The sequence below is a fragment of the Alligator mississippiensis genome, chromosome 2 (genome assembly GCF_030867095.1).
Source record: "Alligator mississippiensis isolate rAllMis1 chromosome 2, rAllMis1, whole genome shotgun sequence".
Classification (NCBI taxonomy): Eukaryota; Metazoa; Chordata; order Crocodylia; family Alligatoridae; genus Alligator; species Alligator mississippiensis.
This window is the reverse complement of record NC_081825.1, coordinates 31224693-31249393: the sequence shown is the minus strand read 5'-3', so window position 1 is coordinate 31249393 and position 24701 is coordinate 31224693. Positions and strand designations below refer to the sequence as shown.

General features: G+C 39.6%; 1 protein-coding gene across 2 annotated transcripts in view; it reads left to right on the top strand.

Moving 5' to 3' along the window:
- Positions 1 to 5034: 5034 nt before the first annotated feature.
- RAB28 (RAB28, member RAS oncogene family) overlaps positions 5035 to 24701 on the top strand; it is a 112546-nt gene continuing 92879 nt past the window's right edge. Inside the window, exons 1-3 of one of the 2 annotated variants that reach the window (XM_019479740.2) lie at positions 5035 to 5391; positions 15632 to 15728; positions 21304 to 21392. In XM_019479740.2, the coding sequence (XP_019335285.1) occupies positions 5317 to 5391; positions 15632 to 15728; positions 21304 to 21392 (261 nt within the window). In that variant the 5' untranslated portion in view covers positions 5035 to 5316. The remainder of the gene's footprint in view (positions 5392 to 15631; positions 15729 to 21303; positions 21393 to 24701) is intronic. The other variant, XM_006265184.4, reaches the window with a different exon arrangement.

Genomic DNA, 24701 nt, shown 5'->3' with positions numbered 1-24701 from the left:
CTTCATTTTGTGTCTTATTAAATGTTGTTGATGTGTACCAAATAACAGAGTAAAACAGCAACAGTAATAACACTTCAGTTTCATAGTTTCCTTGGAAGGGGTGTGCTGATAAGAACAATTCATACTCTCACTCTGCATAAAGTGACTACATTGCAGCGCTCAATGAGGCTGAAGAACATAAACTACCAAGCCAGTGATTATCAACCAGCATGCCATGGCACCCTAAGCTGTCCTGAGATCCTTTCAAGTATGCCACACAGTCTTAATACTGTTAGGTATGCACACATGATGCATAAGATAGAACCTGAAATTTCAAATAAGACTCCATAGCTTTAAAAACATTTTTCCCTGTTGTGATCTTTCTGAGCTCTCTACAACAGAAGAATTATTCTATTATTTTTCTGTAGTCTAAATATGAATGAAAACTAAGAGCTGGCATTTTCCAAGGGGTGCCTTGAGTTGGATGAGTGGTCCTTGAGTCCTAAAAGATTGAGATTAACAGGTTGGAGCCTGATGTCTTCACCCCATTATGGTAATATAACATGCAACAGAATGGAAAATTAGACCTTGATTTTTTTTTAAAAACCAAAATGTGTTACAATTTTAATACTGTTGGGCAATGTAGGCATTAGAACTCACAATTTTTTCATTTTACAGGACTGATTTTAATATGCCAAGAATGATTTGAACATATCGTTGTCTTCCAGATACTTAATAAAAGCACTGAGGCTCTGGAATTTTAGTCGCCTAGTTACATTTCCATGTTGTCTCCTGGCTGCCAGTGGCACAGATAGTTTTATTTTTTAATTTATTGCATCATCCTTTGTTTTTCCAACATTTCAGCATTATCGATTTAAAAAAGATTCTGGTATTTTAACAACTTGATTATTAAACAACTAACAATTATGTTATGAAGATACTGCTAAACTAAGAAATTAGGAGGACTGAGGATAACCACTGTTCCTCTCCACAATGTTTCCTTTCTTAGAGTAAGAATACTACTACCTTAAAAAAGACTTAAGCTAAGACAGCATGTAGAGAAACTGGAAGAAAAGGAATGAGTTACAAAAGAAAGTCAGTCAAATGTCTGTACTTTAGGATAGTTGGTATATGTATGGTTTGGTACCAGAATGGATGTATTCTGCAGATCTATTTTGTGGCTGTCTCTTCCCACATCCCATATTTACATACTTGCATCCTCTCACTTTATTTATTTCCCATTGTCACATGCACTGTCCTTAACTACTTCATCATGTGCTTCACTGATTTTTTTTCTTTATTATTAATCTGACCTTTTCTATAATCTCTTCCCACCTGCCCCTTTCTTATTTTGCTTCTCCCCCTTCACTGTTTATTTGGTTGCTTCCCATTCCTAATTTCTTCCCTTTTTCCTTTCTCTCCCCCCAGCTGTCTGACTTCCTTTTTCCTTCCCCACCGGGCAGTTTTTTTCCTAAATCTGTGAATCCCCTACTGCTCCTTCCCTTTTCCCTACTCCTGATTTGTGCCAAGCAGCTAAATGAAAATAACCAGCTGTTAGCAGAGTAGTGGAAGCACTTCGGAGCTGGTTAGTTTCATTCCCAGATTTGTTACTCCACTATGGAATGGGGGAGTGAAATTAACCAGCTGTGAATTGTTTCTACTACTGAGTTTCACAGCTGGTTAATTTAAATTAGCTGCTCTACTCCATACAAGAGCAGAACAGAAGAGTCTGCTGGGCAGAGAAGACTGTTATTTCATTGCACTAGCATGAACTATGAAAGCTTATCCCTGCTATAACGCTTATTATGTTTGTGGTAGTAAATGCTGTAGTTAAGGCTGAAAAGACATTTCCATATAAACCCCTTAGCTTTGTTCAGGCATAACTTTTTAAAATACTTTCCCATAAGCTTAAAACTTCTATTTTCCAAAGGTGACCTTTTTGAGAGAATTTGAGTAACACCAGTTTAGCTGTTAAATTACAGGAGGGTTGCAGAAGACTGTTCCAGCTGTAATGATATTCTAATAATTGTGCACTATTAGAAATATTAAGTTAATCATTTAATGAAAAAAACATTTGAAAAGTAATTAAGTTTAAGCTGCGACATGTGCATGAGCAATGTAAGCATTTGGTGACTTTGTTGTAAATAGCAACACTGTCGTAGGTACACAATGTTACTTATTAAATGGATAGTAGGTAAAATATTTTGGGAAAATTGAGATTTGGTACTTGCATCCTGAAGCAGTGCTCCCAGGCTGCTGAGAAAAATATAGTGGCATACTGGCCTGCCAGAGTGCCTTCTATCCCGGTGAGTGGCGAAACACCAGGCCTCATATTCTGAGTCTCATCTACGCTATTACATTAAAAAAAAAAATGTATAGCGTTAATTATACCAAACTTCAATAGCTTCATAAAACTTGAAGGAAAGTTTGTTAGTTTTGATTAGTTCTGATTGCTTCCCTTTTATAAAGAAGCTGTTTCAGTCCAATTACAATACTGATCTCACACAAGTTCCTGTTCAATAGACGTTAACCTTTGCATTCGAAATTCAAGACCTATTTACCCTTTTCTTCCTTCAGGAAAAATTCTATTGATTACTAACTAATACCATTTGGCCTTGACTCTGAAAACACGCAAGCATAAAAGTACACTTATATCCACAAACAGTCATCCTAAAACTTACTGGGCTACTAATACGTGTAGAACTGTTGGCAGGTTTGAAACTTTTAAAATAAAGTTACCAAGAAACAAAACCCAGTTGTAAAGGTGAGATTTTCTCTCTCTCATTTTAAAATGTTGTTTTGTTGTTGTTGGTTTGCTTAAATATAGTCAGCTTGTCATCTCATCAATTTAAATAAGTTTGAAATAGTTTCGGTTACACCTACTCATGAATCCTGCTGCCAATTTCTGTGGTTTAAGAATGTATTTTCCCATTGTCTTCATGAAAGTGAAAGATATGTCGAAATAAGGGAAATGAAGGCTCTGATCTTGCAGTTGGATCTGGCTGGGTAGATTCCTGCAGGCTGCATGATGGCAGAATTGCCCCCTGACTAGCTCTATAGAGGAAATGATGAGCCTGTCCAAAAATTGCTCTTCACTGCAGAAAATAAAATTCATTTTCTTCAGTCTTCCAGTTACAGTAATTTTAAGTGTTACTTTAAATTATAGCAGGTTTAAAAATAAATTCAGACATAACTGCCGTTTTTAAGTGGCTTGTGGCCCTTTCTCATATAATTAAGTAAAATGCCTGGCTCAGAGTTGGTAATAAAACTCCTTTGTCAGAAACTGAATATCCTCAATTAATGGTTAAGAAATGTTTCATTCCACATTTCTAGGTGCTCCAAAGGGAAATTTCCAATAACAGTGATGATTAGAAAACAAGAATATGGGGGAAGTCAAGTCTAAAGTCTTCAAGTCCACTCAGATCTGGAAAGCTGCCAAGAGGCATGCCTTGCCCACTTTCTCTATTTTCAAAACCAGAAAGAGGGAGAGAAAACATGTTGAGGGTGTCCCTCAATGCTGAGTCCCTCAAGATGTGTTTCTAGTGGGCTTGAGAACAGCAGTGGGGGATGCCCCTCAGGGGATTTCACTGCCCGATTCCTGGGTTTGATGTGTGCAGTGTGAGTACGCCTGCTTCTTGGAGGCATTCTTAAGAGCATTAGGAAAATGGTATAGACTTACCTTTTCTTTGGCCTGAGGCCTAGGATGCAAAGACAGAATGGCTATTTTTTTTTAAAGCAATGAATGTAGCTTATAGGTTTAAGCAGTGACTTGTACTGATGCAATTTACATCAGTACAGTTTTGGTAGAGGCTGGTATTAGTGTAACAACATCCCACTAGTTATGTTATTGTCTAATAACCCTAGCATAGACAAGGTCCAACATTTTCTCCACTTAATTATAATGGGCAGCTGTAGTTCTTTCTACAAAGGGAGATATGTGGCTACCAAGGAAAACAGATTCTTTTTACTACCTCAAGACAGTGACTACCAAAATCAGGTCAGAAGTAGGGGCGAGATGAAGAAGCGGAAGTGCAAGAAAGATGCCATCACATGCTTCCATCCCAACCTTACAAACTCCCAAACCGAATGGGCCTAAAGATCCAGCCCAGCACCTGGACAATTCCTGGGCAGTTAGCACCTTGCTTTTTCAGGGACACCCTAGCACTAGCACAGCCTGGGCAGCACTAGGGGAAAAAAGGAAGCAGCCAGTTGTCAGCCAGATTCCAGGCTGGACAGGGAGTTGGAAAGAAGGCGTTTCCTTGCCAGCTGAACAGGGTTTCAGCCAGAACAGGGTGGGGAAATGGGAAAGCACTTTCCCTGAGCCTGAGGAAGAGCATGTGTACCCAAAAGCTTGCACAAAAAGATATATATTTTTTGTGATTTGTTACTTGGTCTAATAAAAGATCTCACCTCTGAACCAAGAGTTCTGCATTCCTATTGCCTGTGGGGCAGTGCTCACCCCACGCCACAAGCAGGGGAGCGACACGTCACTGCGGAGCAGCCGGCAACCTCTGCTGAGCCGTTACCTCTGACTGGCTGAACTGAGGGACAACCATGGGAAGCTCCTCTGTAGCTTGTGTCTGCAGCCATATGGCTGAGGGCCGGCAAAACCTGGGGGCCTCTGAACCCCAAGTCTCTGGGCTTGGGCCTATACGTAGGATACCTGCCAAAAGACTTTGGAAACATCTGAAGCCCCTGGTTGCAGGACTACTTACTCACCGGCTGTAGGACCACTTACGAGTCTGAACTGACTCACGGATTTGGACTTGATTTGGCTTCGAACACAAAACATTAAAAAAAACAACAAAAAAAAACACTCTCCCAAGTCCCGCCCCCTGCCAAGGAAGGTGGCTGCAGCCCCACAGCTCAGCGACCTGCTCCGTGGGCGCAGCCCCACCTTCCCCACGTGCCGCAGCGCACAACACGCGAGGCACCGCCCAGCTAAAACCCCTCCCACAATGGGTCGGATCCTAGTTAAGCCCCGCCCCTTGGAAGCCTCCCCCTTGGAAGGCTACTTGAGTGGGAGGAGCCCGCGCGCGTGCCCTTTCACCCCACGCCCCTTAGTTACCACGCTGCGCGTCACGGCGGGGCTAAACCATTGACGCGCCAAGTGCCCCGGGCCGTACCACTGTCCCTCAGGAGGTGACAGGGCGCCTGCTGGTCCGAGGGGCCGGCTCGGGGCCGCTGGTGGGACAAGCGCGGCTTGGACGCGCGGGGACGCCGTCTCCTCCCCCCGCCCAATGGTTCCGCCCAGCCCCGGCCTTAGTGACGGCGGCCGCATCGCGGGAAGATGGCGGTGGCGGCCCCCGCGCCGTGAGGCGGCCCCGCGGAGGCAGCATGTCGGACTCGGAGGAGGAGAGCCCCGAGCGCCAGCTCAAGCTCGTGCTGTTGGGGGACGGCACGTCCGGCAAGGTCAGTGCCGGGGCGGGCCCCGGGGGCGGAGGCGCCCCGCGCCGGTGCTGGGGCGGGTGAAGCCGGTCCCTCCCGCGGAGGGGGCCTGGCGCGGTCGTGGTCCGGCAGCTCCGCGGGGCGGGCTGGGTCGCCGTGCCAGCCCGGGGCTTTGGAGCACTGCTGCGTGTCGGGGCCGGAGCCGGAGCTGGGCCGCCGTGAGCGGGGAGCCCGGCCTGGCTGCTGAGCGTCCCTTGGGCGGAGCGGGTTGCTTTCCCTCCCGCTTCCCCTAGATGATGCTGTTCCCAGCTGTGCGGGTTCAGCACTAAACCCTGTGAAAGGTGGCAGGGCTCGGCCACGTCTGGGCACCTCTAAAGGCGTGCTTCTTTTAGGTCCCTCTCCCGTATTGTCACTTTTGTTCTCAGGCTTGGTAATGTTGTGTGTGTCTGTTTTCCGCAAGGCTTTCTTCCCGTGCCTTTCATCCCGTGCTCTTTGCAAACTTGCTCGGTGCCCGGCTGCAGGATTTTTTTTCTCAGGCTCCTTTGTGGGGGAGATGGCAGATGCATGTTCCCATGTGAAGACCAGAGTTGTTTACTGTCTGTTTCGTCCTCCTGACCAGTCTGACTTCAGTCCGTCTTCTAGGAGGCAAGATGATGTGACCTTGCAGACAGGAAGGCAGCAGACTTGCATGAGTCTCTCTTCTGGTCTCGTGTCTGGGAGAGGAGGGGTGGATTTGTGTGGAAATGCTGGCAGCAGAATTAAAGCAAAGCTCCCTAGTTGGCCAGTCCCAGCTCAAGGTAATGCCTTTTTGCGGTGCCCAGAAGTGGCCCTTTCTATGTGGTAGGGACAGGTGCTTTATTCCTCTTCACTTTTACTGTTGGGCAACGAGGAGGAGTGAGGAGCAGCATAAACATAAATGCAATTCTTTCTCTCACTGTGGGCAACCCATGGAAAAGCATGGCTGGAAGGGACCTCGAATTCATGAAGTCCAACCCCCGCAGACAGCGTGAAACAGGGACAGATGACACACAGGACCGTGAACGCACTTGGAGGACAGGAGAGCAATTCAGAAAGATCTTGATAGATTGGAAAGCTGGGTTAGAGCTAATAGGATAAACTTCAGTGCTGACAAATGCAAGCTGCTAGACCTCGGGGGAATAATCAAAGACAAATAGGTAACAATTAGCTGTATGGCAGCACTGTAGAGAAGGGTCAAGGAGTCTGGGTAGATCAGGGACTTGGTGCGAGTCTGTAATGTGGTGTGGCTGCAAAAAAATAAAACTCCATTTTGGGCTGCTTTTGTAGGAGCATTGAGTATAAGACATGGGGGATTATCATGTGTGTCTACTTGGTTCTGGTTACGCTTTATTTAGTGTATTGTGTATGGTTTGAGGCTCCACATTTTAAAAAGCACAGCGGGAAGTTAGGGGTCAGGAGGCAAAAATGATTAAGGTTTGGAAGGCAGACCTCATGAGATCAAAAGCCTGCTGAAAAGGTAATTAGGTGGTATAATAGCAGTCTTCAAATATCTGAAGGAGAGCAATTTTTCTCTGCTGCATACCAATACCTTGAGGTTGCAAAAAATAGGTTTAGATTGGACATCAGGAAAGCCTTCACTGTTAGATCAGCAAGGCAGTGAAATTTCCTTCCTTGGAGGTGTTCAAGAAGAGGCTGGATAAACATTGGTCAGAGATGATCTAGGATCTGGGAGCAGAGTTCTCCCTGCCCAGAGATCTCTGTTGGAAGCAGCAGTTGGAAGCTCTTCCCAGTGATTCCATGTGCGATCACAAGAAAGCTGTGCAGCCCCTAGCAGGTGGATATTGGAAGAAACCAGGCTCAGTGAAGCAGAGCTTCACAAGCAGCTTAGTCACAAAAGAAGATTAAAGGAGCTGGGATAAGTTTATAGAGTGGATACAGATAGGGGAGTTCTAGCTGTCTGGTTAGAGGGTGTGATGTGTGGAGTTATACTTTCTGTCCTTAGGTTGCAGAGCAGAGTGGAGGATGTTTGGTTTTCCTGTGCTTTTGGCTGTTACCAGTTGCCTCATTTGGCTAGGAAATATTTTTTCCCCACCTGTTGCTACAGGTATTCATTTTTTTTCTTTTGCATTCTTCAGAAGCATTAGGTGTTGGCTGCAGCAAAGGCTGAACAGTTAGATTGGGGTGTCTCAGTGGTTGTGATAGGATGAAAACCCAGAGGTTCCTGGTTAGAGGTCTTGTTCTCTTACTCAGGATCTGATAGGTCACCAGATTTGGGGTCAGGAAGGAATTTTACACCAGGGTCAGATTGACATAGACTGTGGGGATTTTCGCCTTTCTTTATAGTGGGGAGCATGGCCCTTTTCCTTGGATCTCACAAGCATATTTTAAGAATGCTTGCAGTAGGGATACACCAATTAACATTTTTTTTTTTTTTGGCTGATACTGGTGGCCAGTTATTAACCAGCTGTATTGACTGATACCGATCTAATAGCTGATATGCCGCACAGCAACTTGGAGAGCAGCATCTGGTCTTTAAGTCTGTGGGGAGGAAGGTGCGAGGGAGATGGAAAGGGCATGGTGGGGCAGATCAAAGTCTACGTGGTGAGGGAGGGAGTGGGGCAGGGGTAGGCACTGCCCAGAAGGTGTAGGGCACTGTAGAGAGTGGGATGGAGCCATGGGCAGCTTGTCTGGGGGGCACAGAGGAGTGGGGAAGGAGGCAGATTCCTGCTGGTGGGAGAGGCATGGGGGGCATGTGCATAGGGTGAGGGTTGGCTGCCTGCTGTGGGCTCAGGGCCAGGGGCTATGCCAGCCTCTTCCTGGTGGAGGGGCTGGGCTGGGGCTGCACTTGGGGCAGGCAGTGGCAGCACTGGGTACAGGGGCTACAGGGAATTTTGAGGCGACTTCAGCCTACCCTGTAGCCCCCCTTCCCCAGTGTCAGTGTCACTGCCGCCTGCCTGCTGCATGCCCAGCCCAGCCCCCCTGTTGGGAAGAGGCCTGCGTAACTTCTGGCCCCAAGCCTGCCTCAGGCAGCCCTCCCTTGCCTCATACACACATCTGGGGGACACATGACCCCATGCCTCCCCTGGGGGTGTGCAGAGCAGCTGGGACCACCCCTCCCACCCCTGATATACCTGTCCACCCCAGATGTGCCACCCGTGGCTCCATCCTGCACCCTGCCCCAGCCCTAATTCCCTCCCCCACCGTGGTGACCTCAGTCGGCACCCCTGCCCCCCCATGACCCTTCACTCCTCTCACCCCTTCCCTCGACAGACTTACTGGCTGGATGCTGCTCTCCAAGCTGCCTGGCTGCATTCCTGGCTACATACATGCTGCATCTGCACGCATGCATATGGTATGTATCAGTGACATTATTGGCTACACTGGCCAAAAAATGCTGATTGACGTTAATGTCAATTTTTATATGGACTGATATATCCGTGCACGTCTACTTTGCATTGATGGCACACTGACGGACTTCACCCTCCTCTGTTACTTGTGGAAGGTTAGGGTGTTCTTTGTGTTTTTGACAGGGCTGTGTAGTTTTTAGGAATAGGTTAAACAAACAGTCGTCTAGCCCAGCCTATAGAAGTTCTGTAGCTGGCCAAAAGTGTTTAAGGCCTGGGTAGCTGAGTGCAGTGTGGGATAGCTTGGCTGTAGTGGGAAAATCCAGCCTGGGTTGGAAGCATCTGGGGCAGGGTGGCAAGGTAGATGGAAGAGGTGAAAGGCATCTGAAGAGTGTGGATTTTAATGTTGTCAGGGGAAGAAATAAATGTTGCTAGATGAGGAGATGGAGGAAAGGAGAAGAAAAGAGATGATGATAGAGATGGAAGCGGGACAAAAAGCAAAAGAAAACCAGTTATAAAATGGTGAAAATAAAGAAAAGAAAACATTTGTGAAGGTAAAACTGGGGAAAATAAAATGCACCACATGAGAAAATGTTGTGATAGAAGAGGGCTAGAAGAAATTGGGCAAAATTGAGTAACATAGAATTAATTAGATCAAAAGAAATCAGAAATGGGAGGGGGTAGGGGAAGGGTAGCTGAACTAGATAAAAATAAACAGCAGTGTAATACAGTAAGCAACTTATAAAAGGGCTGAGAATGAAGAAAGTAACTGAGCTGAAGAATTTGTTTTGTTGTTTTGTTTTAGGCTTATCTCCAAATGGTTATTAAAAATCAGTGACTTAAATGCGGATTGGAAAAAAAAATGGTATTGTAGTCTGGATACTGGCTTGCATCTTGTTATGGATGGACTGGCTTGCATTTTCAGAAGTATGGCAGAAGTGGTACTAACTAGAGTTCTGCTGTGCTGCTGTTTGGAAGACTGTATGCCCCTGGAGGCAGGTCTAGGAGCTATTCATAAGGAAGGAGGTCCTGAAAAAACAGATGGTTGGAGAGATAGCAGGAGAAATTCCACCCTCACCCCTTTTATAGTACTGTGAGGCTGGGGGAAGAAATAACTCTAGAATTCAGAAGACTTCAGAGGTAGGGAGCCATCCTTCCTTCCATCCAAATACGGGGCTTGATATGTAGGATGGAATATGAGCAGGGCCCTAACTGGGAAACGCACAAAATTCTGTTTTCTTGATCTGATGTTGGAACTGGGTTTTTCAACTTTGCATTCCCTCTGGATTCTTTCCCCAAACTCCCTTTTATTTTATATGACAGAAACTAAAAGAAAAGTCCTCCAGTTTCATTGGTTAACGGACTTGCAGACTTCAGTATTCTGAGGAAGGTGAGCTCTTTACTGACTGGCACGTGACAGTCATCAGCCAAATCAAGAACTGAAATGTCTTCCTTTTAGCTGCAGTACCATATTTTCTCACATAATACATGTTTCCTCCCCCAAAACCGGGGAAATTGAAGTACACGTTATATGTGAGACATGCAGTTCCCCAGGAGTTCAGAAATTTTGTAGCTGGGAAGTGGTGGCAGCTTTAATTGCTGTGGCTCCCCAAGCAGATCATGGAGCTATGGTAAGTAACACTGTCTTTGCTAAATATCCAGACCCCTGACCCCCACCCTCCCCCACTAGATTGCATTACTCCATGTGGTGGATTGGGCTGGTGCATGAGGTCAGTCCCTGTCTGAATCCAACTCAGGGCCCCAGACTGGCATGCTGGATTGGGCCCCACACCTGGCCTTAGATCTAGCATGGTGAATTAAGCTGGTGCATTGTGTTCCACAATTCTCATCTGGCATGTGGAGCTGGTTGCAGGCTGAGGAACAGGCATGGCTTCCACTACTCAGTTACTTGCCCATAGTACAAGGGAAGAACTCCTTTCTTCGTAGTGCTTTTCAGAAACGGTGCCAATATTATTTTCATGGGCATTCTGTGTGTGAGAGCCTTTCTACTCTTCTAGTACTTTGTATTTTTATGCCATTTTTCATTTGAAGATTTCAAAGTGCTCAACAGATATTATTAAACTTTATTCCACACTATAATACTGTAGTCTCAATTTTGAGCCCTGGGTGTGGGTGGTATCATGCAAGGAGCCATTGGTCAGCCTAAATACAAAAAGTAAAATTTACATGCAGAATCTTCACTTTTTTTAGGGTTGATCAGTTTTCTTTCAATGACTCTCTTTCATTGTGGGAAACCAAATAATTCCAGGTTATAAGTGGATAATCTGGTACAAAGCTATGCTGCTGGGGAAGTGTTACAGGAAGTTCTTACAAAACTGAGCAGAGTGATAGCTGAAATTCAGTGGTGCTAAGGGAAAATGTAATTTACATAGAGACAAATGCACGTGACACAATAGTCATCTCTGAATTAGGTGTTCATTTGGGGAACTGGACTTGGTAATCATTGTGGATAGTTCTGAAAAAACAGGTCAACATGCAATGGTTTAACAACTGTGAATAAAAGTGAGTAAAATGTTAGGAATTAGGAGAGGAATTAAGAACAAAGCATCACTGCCATTATAAGCCCATGGTGTGTCCTAATCTTGAATACTGAATGTCATCCCACCTTAAAGAATATACTGGAACCAGAAAAGATGGAGAGAAAGGTAACAAAGGTCATCATGGCTGTTAATGATCTGGAAAAAGACACTAGGGAGCTACAGGTAAGCTATTCACTGTGTCTTATAACTAGGGACTACTGGAATTTGCATTGGAAGTGTGCTACACAGCGGCTCCTTTAATCTTGCAGTTTTCCCCATGTGCCCCTCCCCGCACTGGTTGGCAGAGGGGCCTCGCCGCTCACACTTTATCTGCTGAGAGGCAAAAGCTGCAGTTTTAAATTTGCTGTGGCTTTTGTCTCCTGCTGCTGATTGGCTGAGGAGCCCTGGCAGCCCTGCTGCTTGCTGACCAGATGGGAGAAAAAAACTGTGGCATATTTAAATACGCCACTTTTTTTTTTCCCCACTCCCATCCATTTAGCAGCAAGTGGTGGGACTGCTGCGGCCCCTCTGTCAATCAGCAGTAGGGGTGTATATGGGTGAAATGGCAAGGTTAGAGGAGCTGCTGCGTGGCACGCTTCCGGTGCAAATTCCAGTGGACCCTACTTATAATGCAAAATGTATGGAGCACCTCCTGAAATTAGGAGGTTGAAAACAACCTAAAGGAAGTACTCTTTATACACAATGTATAATTGACTTGTGGAGTTTATTGCCATAGGATCATGTTGAAGCCAGTAGTATAATTGGGTAAAAATAGATTGGACAAATTTATGAAGGGTAGGTCCATCAAGGGCTACTAAATACAACTGGCAGGGATATGACCTGAAGCCTACAGTATCTCTAAGCCAGTAATTCGTAATCTTTTTAGACGGTAGCCTTAACGTTGTTGGGGCCATGGGCAAGAGAGTCATTTGGGGCCCCTTAGAGGCTTAATTTTGATGACCTATGAGCAGGTCAGACATTTTTTAATTTCAATTTCACTTCGCCCTATCCATGTAACTGCAATGAAAGTATCTTAATACAGTATTGATAATACGAATATTCAGTGTAATTAATTTTTATTTTTATAAAGCGCGGGGCCCCAGGCGGTCACCCAGTTAGGAAAGGCAAAGGCCGCTACTGAGCCGTTGGTGAGGTGCTATGACTGATGCTATCTGGCAGTAACTGTATCTACCCTTTAACTTGCCTGCTAACACATCAGGGTATATATGTATGTATGCATGTATGTTACTGTTTGTTTGTTTATGGCAACAGTGCCAACATGGGTCATGCAATGAGTTGTTGCTTATGTTTTTGGATGAGCTATCAGGTATTTATCTTTTTTTACTTATTACATTAAAATGTATTCTCGTTATAAAGGGACCCATCACTCCATCATGCAAACAAAATAACCCCCTGCCCACACCTTTGTTTTTTTAAGTTTATCTGTTTTTAATATTTATTTTTTATGACCTTACTGACAATTTTTAATTTAGCATCTTGGAGTCTTTGGGTAAAAGAAGGGCTACTTAAATGTTATCTATCATATACATTAAAGCTGAGATTCAGCAGTTTATCCTTATTTAGCAAAACACATAAGCATCTGCTTAAATTTACACACATACTTACATGCTTGCCGAATTGGGACCTAAACAGAGTCTTAGCTGTGGAACGCCACAGTCGGTGTTCCACTTGGGTGTTAGTCAAGAAGGCAATGAGGGCAAAGCTCCCTTACAAAATCCCCTAATCCAAAAAACTTCTCCAGATTTATTAATGAAATTCTGGGGGTGGACAAACCTTAAAGTGACTGAAAAACTCATCCTTTTTCTTGGAAGGTTGGATGATTTTACGAACTATTTAAACAAAAAAAACCTTTTTTTTACCTTGATCAAAGAATACAGATACTGGTAATATTCTTCATTAAGCTTTTCCAAGAATGGCTGTAAAAAATCATTTTTAGAATTGGAAGAAGGTCTGGCATTACAGAAGAGCCTCATTGAGCATATTTCTCCATTTGTTGATGTGGAGAAACTTGAACTGCTGCTGTTAGTATTCTTGTGGATAAATACTTACTCCATGAATAAATAGAGGACTCCAGTCTCCAAAGCTGGCAATCCAACACCTTTCATGAGCCCTAACACTCATTTAAAGTATTTAAAAAGTTAGTCAATGATTTTCTGCTATAAATTCCTATAAAGAGAACTTGGCCATGCTGTTGATTATTTGTTGTGATATTTGGCTGGCTGTTGATTGAATGTGTGTTGTTTATTTTTATTAACACCCCTAGAAACATTTAGGGAATATCAGGTGTTGCAAAATGATAAAGTTAATATTTATTGAACCCTTTAAAACAAGAAGGGAGTAGTTGCTTATTTAATGTGAATCTAAATCAACATTCTGTATTTTCTAAAGTCAGATGATATTTTGTTCCGCATCTAAGATGCTAGTCATTATTTTCTAATAAAAGGAAAAATTACATGAAGAGCATCCTACATGTTTTGCAAAGTAGCATTCAGTTTACAGGAAGAGGAAGGTATAGAGTACGTTCCTGCAACACTTTTTTTTTTTTTTTTTTTTTTTTTAAGTCTACCAGTAATATTTGTTTCATACGCAAGTAAAAAAAGTTTGTAAAGTGCAAGTATTGAGATTACAAAATTAGTGTTACTGAGTTTTTAGTATTCCAGTCAAAATTTGTAGCGAGCTTTTATTCTGAATATGCAGGTGAACTAATAGCCAGAGGGAGCAGTTAGAATGTCCTTAAGACTCATGTTCTGTGGTCCTCAACCTTTCACTAGGAACCCTGAGAGAGAATACCATTTGTATTGGCTATTTTAAAAATTATTTTCTTAGTTTTCTATAGGTCTGTGTTCTCTGAAGTAAAAGGAGAGTTTCCTACTACTTTTAATGGATTTTGGTTCAGGTTCTAAAATATTGTTTGCTTTCAAAATACCTATTATTCTGACATTTATCCAAATTTGAATGGACAATCAAGCAACTTTTTGTATTATTATTTTTTTTAAACAACTTTATAGCTTTCTGAATAAATGTCGTCTTATTCACATTTGTACCTTGGTTGTCGACTCCCCTGGCTATGACATTAAAGTTAACTTCTTATGCATAAAGGGTACAAACTTTTAATTTATTTTTCTACAACAAACTTCTAGTGTCTCTTATTTTTTCCATATTGTATTGCATAATGGTATTGCAACTTATATGTTTTTCCTTACAGGACTATTGTATATTGTTTACAGGCATGTCTTATTTACTTGGTATTTTCTAATACCGGTTTTTAATTTCAGCACTTTGCGGGGGAGGGGGGCTGTTTTTTTTTTTTTTTTTAAAGTCTTAATAAACTGAAGGATTGGTTAAATTCCTTTTCTGCTCACTTTGACTGTTAGTCCTTGGTAGTGGAAGGCCTTTTTGAAGCTGTTACCTGATACCGTTTTTTGTACACATAGGTATAGAAATGTAAAAAACTTCTGGCATTGCTTTATTGTCAGATTTGTAGACGTTTTGTTAACAAGAAATGTAATAAATGCTTGGCACTCATCTGCAATACAGAGGTGTGCGCGCGTGCGTGTAGCATGGCATGGCATGAATTTTAATGACGTCTATTAGTTTTTCAAAAGTTGTAAGTATGCATACAGTTGATGTCCTATACTCTTTGTATCCTTTTTATATCGTGGTTTGTGTGTACACATACACTTTCTATTTTTTTATTTCTCTTCTTTTCACAAATACTTTAATAAATATTGTATCTGTTGCGCTAGAAAACAGTTGTGTAGCAAACCACATTGCTGTAAATGTAGTTTTGTAAAATGTAATATTTAGGAAAACAATTCCCAGGGTACTGTTTAAGGGCATGAATATGAAAATGTATGTATACACAGTTTTACAAAACTTAGCTTTTTAATGCAGGTACATGTTTGCCAGATAAGTCCTATCCTTGAATCCACAGAGAGCCCCAATAAGTCTGTGGTAGGGGGCAAATGCCTGTTCCCTTAATAACTGCTGTGTTCTGACAAGAGCTGGTTCTTCTACAAATCAGAACTTGCTTTAAAAAGTATAGCTATGGGTAGGAACTGCATCACTTCATTTTTGTGCAGTAATAGCATGCAGAAACAGTGTAAAATTCTGGATTTTCAATATTGTAATATTTTAAAAAATGTAAAGGAAACGCAACATTATGGCTTCTTTTTATATACATACCATGCTACTATAATATCTTTTGCTGTATTTTCAGCTGACCAGAATGCTTGTCTGTTTGCTAATACAGACAAGCGGTAACCACCATCAGCAGGCATTGATTAGAAAGTTACTTGACTCTTATTTCATAACTCTGCTTTTACATTGGGCTTGTTGACTTTTATATACCAAATTAATTTGATCTGGTTCTGTTTTCAGACATCCTTAGCCACGCGTTTTGCCCAAGAAGCTTTTGGGAAACAGTATAAACAAACTGTAGGATTGGACTTCTTTTTAAAAAGAATAACATTGCCAGGTAAGAGAATAAAGAACCTAACATGGAAAGTGCTGGCGACACTAAGACTTGCAGAGATAAGGTCTTGAAAATGCAGTACATAAAATAAGCTTATATGCTGCTTTTCATGCAGAAAAGATAATTTGTGATTTGTTTTTTTTATTATATTTCTTAATATGTAGATACCAAGTGGCAAAGGGTTGTGTATTTGTAGGTCTTTTATGAATAACAGATTAAGTTCTACAAAAAGGTCAGTTAGCTATACTTTTAAAAATTACTTTTGATAGACATATACAGAATGTTATTCAAGTGGATACCGTAATTGAGCATTTTATTTGAGTGGATAGTGTAATAATGCAAAAGAATAAATAAAATATAACTTTAAATGAACTACCTACAAAATGTAAGTTTTTTGAAAGATATATAATTAAAAAAAAATAAAGTATACTGAACTTTGTATTTGTGTTGTGGGGGAGAAGTATAATGTAGCTATGGAATCGCTGTGCTCTAATATGTGAATGCTGTTTTATGCAAGGCAGCATGAAATTGCTGGCATTTAATAGACCACTAAAATTTAGGGTCCCTCGGCACTCATAAAAATACAGTTTGAGCATTCAAGATGTTTCACTTCGGCAAAGAAACTATTTAGATGCCAGTTGCAGCATGCTGCATGGAAAATGCAAAGAAATAATAAAAAAGAATGGTTGCTACTTAAAGTTTGCTTCTGAACAATTGGGGGTCTAAACTGAGGCTTTCGTTAATTTGTGGTGGTTCAATCTGTAAGCATGATAGTATTCCATTAAAAACAATTTAGCCTGGTGAGCTTAATAAACCAAAGCTGGGGAAAGCATTTTTAAGTACCAAGATTGCAGTTAAGTTTGATAAAGTCGATGCAAGTTCTATCCTTATTATTTTGGTGACGTACAAATAGCAAACCTGAAATGAAATATATTTTAGCTCTAAAATGTATGTAGTTCTGAACATTATTTTATTACAGTTTTATTTTGTCAATAATTTTCCAAAGTCATGTTTATTTTGTACCCAAGTGAAATAGAATGTAGGAGTATAAAAAGATTATTTTGTTCTTTGTTTAATTATTCCACTGTACTCTTCTGTGCCTGGTTTAAGTTCTAAGTCTGTGTACTTATTCTCTATAAAATGGAATGAGAAATATTTTATTGTCCTGTCTGCTCTTCTAGAAATACAAGTATGTAGAAGAATTGCTGCAGCACTTGCAAATGGAATGTGTACACAAATCATGCAGCGTGCATGCTGAGAACTTGTATTTTTGCAAGTTTTTTTCCAGCTGTTAAGCATACAGAAGCTATTAGTACATTATTGGGATTCTAAATATTCTTGTGGGGTGGAAACTTGGAGAACTATCAACCTCTTGCCCCCCCATTTATTCTGTTTTGTTCTTTAACTAGTTTGTCATAAAGTAGGAGCCTAAGTATAAACAACATCTAGAACATCCAGGATAATGACTGCTTGCCATTTTTTTTCATTTCTTTCTACGTACAATAGAAAACATTATACTGATTCATGCAGAACCTTTTTCTTCACTTCTTTTTTAATTTGTGTATATTGATGAATACGTAAATACAGATTTATACATTTTTAATGGAAAGAAGCAGATTTTTTGGAGGCAAGTTTGAAAGTGCAAGAGTAATATTATGGAATGCAGTACTTCAATAAATTATTTTAGTTTCTTAGTTGTGGGTTTTTTTTTTTTAACTAGTTTTGATTTTACAGTATTGTCTGTATTTTATAAATTTTATTGTACTGGACAAAACTTGAGGGACATGTCAATAGAAAAAGATGCCCTAGCTTGTATTCTGCAATAGAACAGGTGGTTGATCAATTCTTGCTGTTGCAAAATTTAATTTATTTTATATTTAAATGGAAGTAGATTTTTCAAAATTTCAAATGATGCAGTTTTAAAACCAAACAAACCTATTTTGCTATCCTCATAATATGGGGTAAGATTAATTTAAAAAACAAATTACAACGTGGTACTATTGAATAAAAATAGAATGCTAGTATCAGTAGTCTTGGGCTCTTTAATTTTGTCAGTAACTTCACTATAAAAAGTAGAATCTTTTATCCGGCAGTGAAACAAAATGGTAATTTAATACAAATAACAAGTTTTTTTCATTGGTTTTAATTGTGAACAGTATGACTCTGTGTTTTAAATAGTCACAAATTCTCTTTGTGCAGCTTTTTTCAGGGTAATTACTTCCCAAATACTAAACCATTTCAGTATATTTCATGATCCAGTATGCTGTATAGTCTGGATGCAACCACTGTGCAAATTTTATTGCTTAAAATAGTGTATCTGTTAGTCAGAGGTTCTGCTGATAGAGCTTCTTAAGAGCCATAGTCAAAATACTTTCAGGAAGGTTGTGGGTATAGTCCAGTAAACAGGGTTCTACTGTGAAAAGGTTTTTTAAGTCTTTATTACAAGAAGTGGGCAGACTTAGGTTTTTAGTTCCATCTTGACTGTAGCACTTTAAGTAAGGTTAACCAATTCACCAAGTATACTTTTACAAGGTCACTGTTGAATTCTCTCAGTGGCTTTACTTCAGACCTTGATTCCTGCACTCCTGTTGCCTCATTTACACATTGTAGCTTCCTACGTTGTGCTATTTTCTACAAAGTAAGGTATACACACGTTTTCTTATTTACTATTTGTAAACCATACGCAGTTTCTTGGAAATTCTTCAATCGTTACTGCTTACTGGCATACGGATGTTGATGCTTTCAGAGAATGCACTACATTTTGAAAGCAATAGTTTTCCTTCATTTGTATTTAGGTTGTCATGTCCCATGGTCCCCCCCCCCCCTCCGCCCCCCATACTGTCATTCATGAATTAATATATACTTCCTTTACATTTGTCAGTTAATAGCAGATTTAAGTTTCATGCATTTAAGAAGTTGTTACCATAGTTAATAATTCAATTTTAAAGAGTTGAGTGTTTTTTTACACTGTTCCTTAAAAAAAAAAAAGACCAAGATTAGATGCTATACAGTACATAAAATCTGGCAAAAATGTATTAAATGGAAGAGGGCTAATAATTTCTCCTTTTATAGATAGCAGGATAAATTTCAGTAACTTCTATAGTTTTAATTAAAGTCAGGAGCCACCTGGATGAAGGAAACACATGGGCTTTATTTTTTTGGGGAAAAAAAAAAGGATTTTCCTGGGGGTTATTTTGTAGTCAACAGAAGAAAAATAATACTTCACAGTTATGTATTTTAAGGCCAGAAGGGACAAATCATCTCGTTTGATCTCCTGTATACAGAGGTCAGATAATTTGACCCAGTTATCCCAGTATTGAACCTATTATTTTACTCTGTCCTAGGGGGCAGGGAATACAGTTGGAAATAATTTAAAAACGTTTTAGTACAAAATTGTTCATATAAAAACTTGTTTTTGAAAGTTATAGTATTTCTAAAATATTTTTTCCTTGTATCTGGCGTGAATTCAATGGAAAATTGTCAGGAAAAATCATTCAACCAAGTCAGATGTAGAATGCAGCAGCATGCCTTGTCTGGTGGGCTTTTGAGTATGTTTAGTTTGGTTACCCACTGAAGAAGCAGCATAGTTGCTTTACAGTGCTGATTCACCAGTTTGTCTGTGCCAGATAAGTTATGGAAGACTTAGTCCTGTGCTGTCTGTAGGTACTGCAGATTTATGTTCTAGGCTTTAAAAGAGTCACTAAGCTGGTAAATGCACTATCAGAACAGATATGCTTTTTCTACAAGTGAAAAGTTAAATTTACTTTGAGTGTTCAGTTTCCTCTGATTCCATAAAAAATTCCATTTATATAATTTTAGAAGGGGATTTCATAAAAAGAGATTCAATAAATAAAAGGTAAAGTTTCTACATTCTCTTGCATAAATTGAATCTTGCAGAATGTATGTGAAATTTCTGGCTACTGACTTTTTTATTTTTTAAGAACAGGTTAAAAAATTTGAACATGTAACCAAAATAAAATGAGGTTGCCATACAAATGGATCAGCCGTGCTTTGTAACACAATGCATATCTATTTATACATTTGTAACTTAGTATCTGTAGTGACAAACCAGTAAAATTCATTTTCATCACAAGCAGGCTATGCACTTTTTTATAGGACTCGATGCTAATGGTAGTTCCTTGTAAATTTTCTGCTCATTGATGGATGAATGGAAGATATTGTTCAGTAATATAAAATTTAAATTTTTTAAAGTAACAATAGTTTTAAATTTAAGGTGTTGTTGTTTTCATAATCCATAATATTGTGCTGTTTTCCTTCCTCTGATATCAAGTGATTTGATTATTTTAAAATGTATTAAACTTGAATTTTGTTACTTAGGGTATAATCAGTTTAATTTTTTATAGTGTTTTTGTCTAGGTGCAATAATTCACAAGAAATTATTTTTGTACTTTATAAATACCATTAACCTAAGCTGTGTATTGATGTTATTGAAAATTTACATTGATCTTAACTGGGCTAGAATATGGTGCTACTTTGTATTCAGTTTAGCTCTGGAAGTGTTAAACTGATAGCAAAAGAGGACAGTCAAAATTCTTAATGCGTTACATAGTTGACGTAAATCAGGATGTAGGTGTTTCATTGTCATTATTTGCCTATAGAATGTAGTTCTGCTAAATCATCTGGTTTAGCAGACCACTGAGTTTGGATGTAAGGTACAAGTATTTTAAAAATTGCATGAATACTAATTTGGCATGCTTACATAGACAGCAGCAAACTTTTTATAGCACAGGAAACTTCTCCCCTCTTCCCCCAGTACCCACACTTTTAATCTAAAATATAGATTATGAGTTAAAAATTCACATTAAAATTGTTTGGAATTATGAACCAAAAGATGGTCTATTAACTGGCTCTGAAAACACTCTCAAAGAGTGGGAATTTGTAAGTAAAGTGAGGTTTGTGGCCAAGTGGTTAGTTTTGGGGTCCTTCAGATTTTTTGGAGGAGGAAGGTTTTCACTCTGAAAATAGGGTTCTGTTAATAATTCCATGATAATATAACGATACATTATAATCCATTAGCTGTATGGTAGTATTAGGAACACCACTGACAAAATAGTTATTTGTATGCATTTTCCAGCTTCTAAATCTTTTTAAAGAAAGTTTAATAACTTTTCCAGGTATAAAATGCATAGTTTAGGTTGATATTACTGGAAATGAAGGACAGTGCAGCTGCTTTCTTGTCAAATTTTCTTTTGTAAAACTTATTTTCAAATTGCTTCACTGAAGTATATTTTTAAACTTCAGTTAGGGAAATTGCCCTGTGCACAATTCTAGGTTTTTTTTCTTTCAATGTCTGTTTACACTTAAATGTTCATATCTATCTAGTTTTACTGGATCTAATACTTACAACAGAGTAGGAACCTTTTTTTTTTTTTCTTCCAGTTGATGTATTCCTCTAGGTATTTTGATGTGTCTAAATATTCTTTGGTATAGAAGGTGCTGTTTGTGAAAGCTGTTTACTTGTATACTGGTGTTTTATACAAGCTTCTGCTACATTTTGAATATACTTAAATGTAAGTTCTCCAAATAAGTTAACTAATTTCTGTATTTTTCCCCCCAGGAAATGTGAATGTTACTCTTCAATTGTGGGATATAGGTGGGCAAACAATAGGAGGCAAGATGTTGGATAAATATATCTATGGAGCCCAGGTACAGTAAAAATAGTCACTGTAATCCAAGGTATCGTCAGGTTTACTAAAATTTGTTCTCATAATTATATATTTTTTTTCAGGAAACTATAGATCATAAAAAATTAGATATCTGCTTATTTTTAAGTCTTTCTTTAGTAATGCATGTGAAGTCTTATTTTTGCTATGGTAAAATTTGTTTAAATTAATTGAGGTGGAGGGGAAGGAAAGGTGCTAGTTTGTAGAACCGTAACCAGTCTCCAAAACAGATGCATGTTTCCATGTATTGTAGCTTGCTTGAAAAAAGCAATCTTAGTAAACAGTACAGGCTATTTGGATATTCACATGGTAGATACAGTGCTTGCTTTGAGAGTAGATGCCCCCTGAGGGGAAAAAGTAGAAGGAGGAAATTAAGAGCAATCCTACACCATTAAGTTCATACATGCCACTGGGGTTATAAGAGGGTAGAAAAAGGAGGCGACTGGGTAGCTGATTTTTTGCAGAACTGCTATATAGTGAAAAAATAAAATTTGTTCTAAAAGCTAGCTAAGCAACTTAAAATACTGTTGCAGTATTTACTTTATTTAGATGTTGTGTGCACTCATTATTCTGGCACAGTGATATCTGATTGTCTACTATGTTCTTTTATTTTTGGCAGTTGCAATAAATACCATGAACAATAATACCTTTTACCATATACATTAAAAAGAAAAACAGGTGAACTGATTTTACTTTGATTTGTTCCTCTTTACTTCTCACAACTTGTGAGCTGGGGTTACAACTGAATTCCTGCATCAGTCTATTAGACAGAGGATACTTCCAATTAAAGGAGACTCTAGGATGTGCAGACTGATAGGGTAAAGGCTGAGACTATCATCAACTTTAACATTTTATCACTTTCAAAAATAAAAAAAAATAGTTAAGCTGTCTTTAGACATCAAGCCTGCCTTCATGTCACTCCAGTAGTTTTTGTGGTCTTATAACAGTTTCTCTCTTTTAATGAAAACTATTTTCCTCCTTGTGAAAGATTTATGGAGCGACAGGAAAGCTGGCTACCTTGAAGCAAGGACTATTCACAAAGTGTTGTCAAATGAATTAAGTAAGCAAATGAAAGGAATAAGACTGATAATTTATTTTATTGTTTTCAGGAAAACCTTAGGAATTTTTTCATCACAATAATTTTAAAAAGTTCACATTGAGATGTGTATTTCCTGAAAAAGCTGATTGTGTGTTTAAATAATATTAACTATTTCTATTAAATTCTGTCCAAATGGAGAGATACAGAACCCACTGTGTTTTTAAAGCATGTATTTAGAATTGGATCAAGTAGAATTGGAAAATGTACAGAGGGGCAACCAAAATGTTCAGGGGTATAAAGCAGTTGCCATAATAGGAGAGACTGAAAAGTCTAGCACTCAAGTTTGGAAAGAAGAGGGGTAGAGGGTGGGGGGATATGATGGAGGCCTATAAAACTGGGTAGTCTGGACAAAGTAAACACGGAACTATTGTTCACTAAGTCCCAGAATACTAGAACTAGAGGACACCTGCTGAAGTTAGCAGGAGATATAGGTTTAAAACTAAAAAGAAAAAGTACTTTGCACAACATGCAAGTAGCTTGTGGGATTCTTTACCACAGGAGGTGGTAGAAGCAGATAGTGCAGCCAGGTTCAAAAAGGGACTAAACAAATTAATGGATGGTAGAACTCTTAATAGATGTTGAACAGAACAATTACAGATGCTTCTTTTGGCATCTCTAAACCAATAATGGTGGGTGCCAGGGAGGGTAATGGTGGGTAGATCACTCTAAATGCATCTGATTCAATGTTCTTCCTCTAAAGCATCCACTTCTGCCACTGTTTTGAGGTAGGATTACCAGTCTAGATGGACCATTGATCTGACCCACTATAGCACTTATTCTTTTTTCAGCTTTCTTATAAACTAGTGGCAGTTCTCTCACCTCTCAATTATTGTACAGATTACTCCAACTTGTATATGACTAGTTTTCTCCCATGGGTTGTTCAGGCCACTTTTTTTTTTTAGTATGGATTTTGAGTCTCCACTGAAGGATGAATGAAACAGCACCAAAATAAGTCTTATTATCTTTCCTTCTAGATTGCATGAGCTTGAAAGCATGGCTGAACAGAAAAAAAGTTGAGCTAAAATAGGTCATCTCAGGGAGATTGGAGGAGAGAGCTATTCATTTTAAATGCATAATGACATCTAAAGAAAGGGAATGGGTAGGCACAGCAAATGCTTGTATGAACCTGCTGTCCATCTCACAGTACCCATGTGAAATTGTTGGGAGGTTGAGCCTTATTATCAATAGCAATTGTAATGTCAACTTTTAATATTAGACACAAAATTTATTGCTCTTTTTAGAAGCACAGTCATACTACCATGAAGGATTGAAATGTAGAAATCCATGATGTCCAAAAGTCAATTGTTTTAAGTATTCAAATAGAAAGTCTGTAACCTGACCTGTTGCTCTTTTAATTGGAATTGTGCCTTATTTTGGTGTTAAGTAATTTGTTAACATATTCCATGTGTTTTTTATTTTTTATTTTCATAAGGCTTCAAACCTGGAAGTATTTTCTTTAGAAATGAAATTATTTCATGCATGTCAAATATTTGGTCATGGTAATTTGCATATATTAAATTTGGATTCTGAAGCAAAAATCCTGTAATGAATTATCACTGCCAGACTTACTCTCTTGAAATCAAAACTTCAGGATTCTATTTACTTAAATACACTTGTAAATCTACTTCTAAGTGCCTCAGTACAGAAATAGGAGCTTGGTGGGATTTACAGAAACATGTAATCAGGTTATGCCCTCAATTCCAATAGAAGGTTGATGGGGTTTTGGCTTCTAAGGCTGTGGGCGACTCACGAATGGAGAGGTGAAGTGCATGGCCAAGAGCCTGGATCCCATTGTAGTTTGCTGTATACAAATAAACACACTGTACATTTGAAAGCATGGGAAATCAGGAGGCTCTACTGAAAGATACGGTTTTGAAAGAGTGACAGATTTATCACTAAGTTGTCCAGGCATAGATTTGCCACTATTGTAATGGAACTAAACTTCTGAGGTGGTCATGTGTTGACAGCTTGACTTGCCATGAGTTAACTAACCTGTTTGTAGGCCTATGGCTTAAGCCATAGGAACAAGTTATTGCAAGGAAGTGGGGTATGAATTGTCTGTAAGTTCAGTAAGTGCCTGTGTCCACACTTCTCTCACTGTAAATGTGAGGCAGTTTACAGCACTTCTATTAAGGGGTATGCTACCTCACACTAACTATTGAGTAAGAGTAAGCATATGGGAAGTTACAGTGC